Source organism: Hibiscus syriacus, unplaced genomic scaffold (assembly GCF_006381635.1).
Source record: "Hibiscus syriacus cultivar Baekdansim isolate YM2019G1 unplaced genomic scaffold, ASM638163v2 tig00110383_pilon, whole genome shotgun sequence".
Taxonomy (NCBI): Eukaryota; Viridiplantae; Streptophyta; class Magnoliopsida; order Malvales; family Malvaceae; genus Hibiscus; species Hibiscus syriacus.
The window spans coordinates 2,756,226-2,763,666 of NW_024062714.1; the positions used below are offsets into that span (position 1 = coordinate 2,756,226).

The window sequence follows — 7,441 nt, forward strand, 5'->3', positions numbered from 1 at the left end:
CTCCTATGCTACCTTTCTACTTTTATCTCTCACAAAAAATCACCGACTAAAGATCATCCTTGCACCGACCATGACTCTTTATCTATATAAAAAAAGGATTGATTGCCAATGACCGATGCAACCCACTTATTCCCATAAAAAAGTTAATTCCACTAAAAATAAATAAATAATAATTTATCCAAATTGAAGAGAAAGAATCAAGATTTTTTCGATAAAAATGTTTAGAAATTTTAATACTTTGAAAAGATTTTGAAATTTTATTTTTTTTATATTTATACATTTTAATATTTTTAATTTTATAATTTTCACTTTTCTAAATTATTATTTTTAATATGTTTTATGAATAATTTATATAATTTTTAGTTTTTTATTTTTTTAAAAAAAAGTAAAAAATTACCTCTTAAACTTTCAACTAAAACTAATTATGTCATTATACTAAGCTAAAAAGTCTATTATGCCCTCAAAGTTAATTAAAAAAGACATAATGAATAAATTAGCTCCCAACATTTGAGCTAATGGTAATTTTGCCTTATATTATTTTTTTGGAACATTTTAGCTCTTAACGATCAATTTTTAGTCAAAATAACTCATGTTGGATGGTAATCGTTATATTAGTCACGATCAACACATTGTCGATGTGATAATTTTACAAGTGTTTAATTGATGTCATAACATGTGTCATATCATCACTTTGGATGATGTGACGTATGACAGATCATCACTTTAGAAGAGGTGATATATGACACACAATCATTTTAGGAGACATAATACATGTCAAGTCATCATTTTATGTTACATGCACATCATTACTTTGGGTTACATGCCACCTTTAACTTCATTATTTTGGATGACCTGAGATATGTCACATAATCATGTTGAGTGACATGACACATACCATAGTATCTTATTGAATGATGTTATACATACCACATCATCACTTTGATAATGTGGTACGTGCCATAATATCATGTTGGGTGACGTGAAATACCACATCATCATTATGATTGATGTGCCACATGTCATGTCACCACTTTAATGACATTTCATGTGCCACACCATCATGATAGGTGATGATGTTACGTCAATATTTTGGTGATGTTGCACATATTACACATAATCACTTTGGTGATGTTGCACATACTATGCAATAATGTTCAGTGATATGAAATATGCCACATTATCGTGTTTAGTAATGTGGCATATACCACATCATCATTTTGAGTGATGTGATACGACACATCATTAAGTTGGATGACGAGGCACTTACTATATCATCATATTGAGTGACGTGATATATGACACATCATCATTTTGGTAACGTGAAACATACCTCATTATAAGGTTGGATGATGTGACGCATGCCACGTTATTGTGTTTGTAATACCTCAACTTTTGGTGAGTGACTAAAATGTAAGTTTTGAAAGCTTGATGACTAAAGTATAAACTTTGTAAAAGTTTAGGGACCAAAAATATAATTTAAAAAAGTTATATATTTTAACCCGTAAGTGAACAATTTGGCCTAAAATAAGAATTTTCGTGAGAATCAGATTTCCGATACAGGGTTTGTACTAAAAGCTATAAAACTATAAAGTTCGGTATAGAAATTTGGAAAATTTGATCAAATCGATTTTTCACGAAAATTTGAAGTATGTTAGATAAAGGTTGGAAACATTACTTCCATATTTTAAATCAGCGAAATTTAGCACGGATCAGTAGAAGTTAATTTTTTTAGATTTGGCAGAATAATAAGAATTTAGTGACTAAAATGTAATTTTTAAAATTTGCATGACCAAATTAGAAAGTCAAAGATAAATTGGTTTATCTTTGACTATGGGATATTTCTATGGAAGATATTTCAATGACAATTTGTAATTATCATGATTTATTAAGGGTGCAAACAAAGCTCTGTTTAACAGTATTTGGGCATGTTCTTGTCAACATAAGATTAGATTGAAGGTAATGGAAATCCGCAAACAATTTTTTTTCTAACTCGACAAAACATCTATAACAAACGTATGTTGCAATACCCCTGTTGTCTTCATGTTCGAATATTGTGGAAACTAAAATTCATATTTTCGTGACTGTCAATTAGCAAATCTAGTATGACTTGCCTTGGGTTACCATTGGCCTCAAAATGTGATAGATGTGTCGTTATTCAAATAGATGAAATGGTTGTTCCAAAATCATACAAATACAAAGCATACAGAGATAAGAGTAACTCTATGGGCATTATGGTACGCAGGCAATCGACTTCTTCATGAAGGAAATATTGTGAAGATTGAAGAGATCATTACCTTTGTTCAAGCGCAGTGTATAGACTTTCAATTGGCAAATGCCAGTCTCCACGACCCTCATTTGCTGTCGATGGTCCATTGGAAGCCTCCCCTGCTCAAGAAGCAAATGCATAATTTTTGAAATGACAACAGAAATCATGGTCAGGAGTTGCGATTAGAAATAATGAACGCTTTGTTATGGGTGCATGTCGTACGTAAGGAAAGCTTATTACCTTTGCATTTCGTGCAGAAGCCTTGGCTGCGGTTCATGCCATTCAGTTTGCAGAAGACATCGGCCTTCGGAATGTGGTTTTAGAAGGGGATGCACGGACAGTGATAGAGAATATACTCTCAGTGGAACTAGATTTTCAGAGATCAGTGCCTTGACCTGGGAGGTGAGCCGGAGAGCACTGTCATTCTATGCATGCACCTACCGTTTTACTCCACGATCAGCCAATATCGCTGCTCACCCGTTAGCTGCTGATGAGAGTTGTGGATCTTAAGATTGATACTAGATTGATGAAGGTCCTTAGTGTGTAGAACAACAAGTCTCGGAAGATAGAAGATGGATAGACCCACCGTAGCCTCTCACCGGAGACGCCAGATCGCTGGTCAGTTTAGGATCTACTTTATTTTTTGAATCTTTATTGTGCGGGTGTTTCAGAGTTTCCATCTTTCCACGAGGAAGAAAAAAGGCCAACATCTTTTATTTTCTATTTACTTTGTTTTGCTTGTTTTAATAAACTTTATTGCTTTGTTTTCTTTTGCTTAGTGCGTTGTAGGTGGGATGCACCAAACTGTAGCTTTTATTTCCTTCTCAATAAAAGCTGGCACTTTTTTGGGTTAAAAAATACTAGAGCAAGAAAGAATCAGACAAAGATATACATCTTAAAAAATAAGCAATCTTCTTGTACAAATTCATAAATTGCAGGGATAGAGTCAGGGGCAAAGCATATAAAATTATGAAATCTAACAAAATAAAATATCATTCACTGATAGAATAATTTTATATTTAAATCAATTGTAATTAAATGTTTATTTTATATTAATAATGCCTAATTAATTGTAAAATTAAACCAATGAATAATATAATGAACCAAATTGTCTTTTTTTTAGTATACAGAATAATTAAATAAGTAGGGCTAAATTCCAATACTTTGCAACACACTCGCGGAACCAAAAAGCAAACAACATTCATAAAATCATGTTAAAGATATTCATTAATCCATTAATTAAAACTATGCACTAAATCAGTTTTTTTTGAATTTTGGTAGGGGCAATAAAATGTATATAAAATATGGGTGTAATCTCATTCATTAAATACATTTATTACAAGTTTTGGAAAAAAAAACATAATTTATTAAATTGAGGGAGGAATAAAATATGGGGTGCAATCTCATTTATTAACTACATTAAAAGAATAAAAAAAAAAGGCTAGCTATGGTTTGCAATACTTTTGCAGAACTTTGTGCTTTTCCAAGTTCTCTTCTTTTCACCTCCCAATCTTGAATTTTGGAAGCAGGAAATTATAGTGCAAGAAACGAAAGAGATAGGAAACTTATATTTTTATTGTATATATACAATAATAGAGCAAGAAATAAGCAGACGAAGATATACATCTTCAGAAAGAAGCGGTCTTCTTGTACAAATTAATATTCATAAATTGAACAAATGAATAAAAAAAAAGGTTAGCTATGGCACCTACTACTCTATCACGGTCTGCATTCTTTCCTCTTCTTCTGCCTTTTTCCAAGCAGCCTGAAAATAAAGAACCAAACAAACAAAAATCCATTAAAATGGAAAAATCTGAAGAAAAACTAAATAGCATTCATGTATAGTTGAGAGAAGCTTGCCTTGTCTCGTTCAAGTCTGGAAAAGTGTGGTTTCATGGAGTTTCCTAAGCTTAAGCCTCCCCATGCTTCTTTCAACTCTCTATCCCTTGCTACTCTACGAGAAACAGAGAATCTAATCTGTTCACTTGGTTGCTCAACAGTTTCCATCTTCTCTTTCTCTAACTTTGACTTGTGTTTAACCAAAATCTGATCCAAACTACCTTGGTCATCCACCGGTGGCATGTTTACACCTCCCCTCTTCTTTAACTTCACCAGTTCATTTGCATTGAATTTCAATTTCTCTTTCTCTAGTCTAGAAGCATGCTTCACTAAAACTTTGTCCAAGCCCTCCAAACTAGAGACTGGCTTAACCAGGATTTTATCTAGGTTATCTTCGCTTTCAGTGCTATTCGCTTCCTTATTCAAGTTGATATTTTGTTTTCCAAATACTTCTCCATTAGCCTCCCTGCCTTTCTCAACCAGATTATTTTTTCTTCTGCTCTTGGCTTCCTCGACTTCTCTTTCTAGCCTTGAGACATGTTTCACCAGAAACTTATCCAGACCAGGTACTTCCGCAATATCACCTTTCTTTTGACTAGCCCCCCCATTTGGCATTCCTCCGCTCTCATATGTGTTACCATGATTCCTTTTTGCCTCTTCAATTTCCTTTTCAAGTTTTGAGGAATGCTTAACCAATATGCTTCCGAAGTCGGGAACGGCATTAACGAAACTACCTGCATCTGACTTTTTATAATCCACCTCAGAATTCTCGTTGAAATTATTTTCGTTTGCCTGAATTCCTTCCTCAGAATTTAAAGAATGCTTCATATGTGTATGCCCACCTCCATCTTTAGATTCGTTCCTTCTGTTCCTGGCTTCTCGTACCTCTCGTTCAAGCTTGGTCAGGTGCTTAACCAAAAACTTGTCCAGACTTGGGAGTTCAGAGTCAAGTTGTCCAGTTTGGTTAGTTTTTCTTACAGTTCCTGCTCCAATTGAAGATGCTCTTCTAGCAAAATTAAGAGCTGGAGCAGAGGGATGATTCTTAGTGTGTTCTACTTCAGCCAAGGCAGCATTTAAACCACAAGTTGCAACTATTGTAGCAAGCGATGAGAGTTCAACCTCTTGTAAACATTTAAGCCTCTCAAGCATAATCTCTACAAGCTTTTCCGGGTTGAGCTTTTCAAGAGATTGCCTCCTCTTAGCTTTCTTCTCTCTATTCTTTGAAGCTGACATCTTGCAATTGAAGTCTTCAGACTTGAAATCGACTTCTTGGGAAAGTACCTCAAGTTCTGAAGATGCCTCTGATGATCGACATTCTGAAGAGATCTCTGCTGACTCTTCCTTGCAATCACCTGTATCTGGATTCTCATTGATTTTCTTTAGAAGGTCTTCAAATTCATCTTTATTAAAAGAGGAGCAGGATGCAAGCCTCAAGAAAGCAGCCTTTACAGCCGCGGCCACTTGTTTATCTACCTCAAATGCTGTTTCAAAAGATGCTCTAATGGTATGTGTAGTAGAGCCTGCCTTATTTATCGTGGATGCTTCAATCTGACAGGTACTCTTAGGGCAGTTAGGAATATCATACATTATCACTCCCAAAGTTGTTGCTGATTCAAAAGCCGCTGCAGCAGCTTTCTCAGCTTTCAACAGCAGTTCATCAGCTTCCGAGCTTCGAATTCTGCAAGATTTCAGGAATAAGAAAGTGAAGGAAAAAAAAAAAAACCCCACATTGTTATGTCGTATATGCAAGCAAAATAATACCTGGCTGCTTGGAGTATTCTACACCAAGATGCTTCTACCAGTGCTGCCTTACGAGCCTCAATTGCCTTGTGTGCAGCCTCTCTTGCTGCCATTTTTTCTCTCAAAACCCTACAGTAATGAGGACTTGAATCTTCCAGGGTCTCATCAAGAGTCAAATTCATACCATCTAATTCCTGAAAAAAAGCCCCCACATCAGTTAATTTGGTCAAAATAGATGAGAAAAGAAGATGTGGAATCAATTTTAATGTATATGTTCAAAGGATAGAACCTGCATCATCTTTATTTTCCTTTTCAAATAAGAATCAATCTTTCTCCGGGGGAACCAATTCAAAGGAGAATTCTTCCTGTGTGAAGGCTTCTTAATTTGGGATGTAAATTTGTTTAGAGCATTCAATGCTGTGGGACTGGTATCCTTGGTTGATTTATTCTGCACCGATCACAAAAGCAGAATTATAAAACAAAATGAAAACAGTGCTAAGTTGCAGAGCAGAAACATTTGTAGGCAATTTAAGAAGGGTAAGTCCATAAACCCCCAACGCATTTATTCAGGTATAGCATATTTGAGAAACATTCTTCACCCGGTCCACCAGAAAATTTCAATTAACAACGAATCATATCAGAAAAGTCTACTAATATTGTTTTACCCCTTTGTTTAAACCTAATAAACTAAATCGTAGGTATCAGTTAACTGCTAAGCGAGAACTACAGATCAATTATCAATTATAAACTCATTTCATTTCAGCATGATCCAATTTCTCAATCCCCCTCACCCAGATACCCAAAAAAGTCGTTCAGAATAAATACTAATCACTATCAGCATCGTACATTGAAATTCAGCAAATAATTTAAGATTTCAAAACCCTTTTATCCAAGAGAGCAGCAGACTTAGGGTTTTAAGGGTTTTAATTTCAGTTAGTCAAACAAAACCCAATTGTTTGAGGTTAACACTAAGAAATTCGAGAAAAAGAAACAAGGCAAATGCTACGTAACAATAAAAAATCATAAATCTTAAAACTGAAACAAATATTCTTTTTCCTCCTCACCTTCCCAGTTCTGGAAGATGATGACACCAAAGACTCATCTGTGGCCTTCTCTTCTTTGATCTGAGAATCAACTACAATCTCTGGGTTTTGTTTGTCTGACACGAACATGCAATCCTCTAAGCAACCAAGATTCATTTTTTTGCGGTGAATCGGTGACGAAGAAATTGAAAAGAAATTTGATGAAGATCGAATAAGAAAGAGATGTAATCTGGATACCCTGTTTGGATTTTGAGAAATCAAGTTGAGATGTGTGTTTTCTGATTATCTGAATTTTGTTCTTAAAGTCAACCGTTAAAAGAACTAAATAAGATTTTTTTGAAATAAAAAGGGGTAGAAGAAATAGCCGTTAAAGAGCAACGGTTATACCCGGTAGAGATTTTATCTTCTACATTAGAGTCCTCTCTATTTGTGTTACTGTAACAGACTGACGTGCGGATCATCATTTTGGTACTGCATGTTAGTATCTATGTGCAATGTGGTACCTATTTTTTTAATTAGACACCTAATCTTTTCTGGTGCAATTAAGTACCTA

The 7,441-nt window shown here is 34.7% G+C and overlaps 1 protein-coding gene and 1 long non-coding RNA gene across 2 annotated transcripts; both read right to left on the reverse strand.

The window, feature by feature from the left end:
* Nucleotides 1-2,137: 2,137 nt before the first annotated feature.
* Nucleotides 2,138-2,939, reverse strand: LOC120121884. The gene is made up of 2 exons (XR_005516024.1): nucleotides 2,507-2,939; nucleotides 2,138-2,385 (listed from the first exon to the last, which is right to left on the reverse strand). It is a non-coding gene; the product is annotated as an uncharacterized LOC120121884 (long non-coding RNA).
* A 983-nt stretch (nucleotides 2,940-3,922) lies between these two features.
* LOC120121883 lies at nucleotides 3,923-7,191 on the reverse strand. Its single transcript, XM_039141176.1, has 5 exons — nucleotides 6,910-7,191; nucleotides 6,135-6,293; nucleotides 5,867-6,039; nucleotides 4,127-5,783; nucleotides 3,923-4,031 (listed from the first exon to the last, which is right to left on the reverse strand). Exons 1-5 carry the CDS (start codon nucleotides 7,042-7,044, stop codon nucleotides 3,978-3,980), a joined length of 2,178 nt encoding a protein of 725 aa, XP_038997107.1. The 5' UTR covers nucleotides 7,045-7,191; the 3' UTR covers nucleotides 3,923-3,977.
* Between the last annotated feature and the right edge of the window lie 250 nt (nucleotides 7,192-7,441).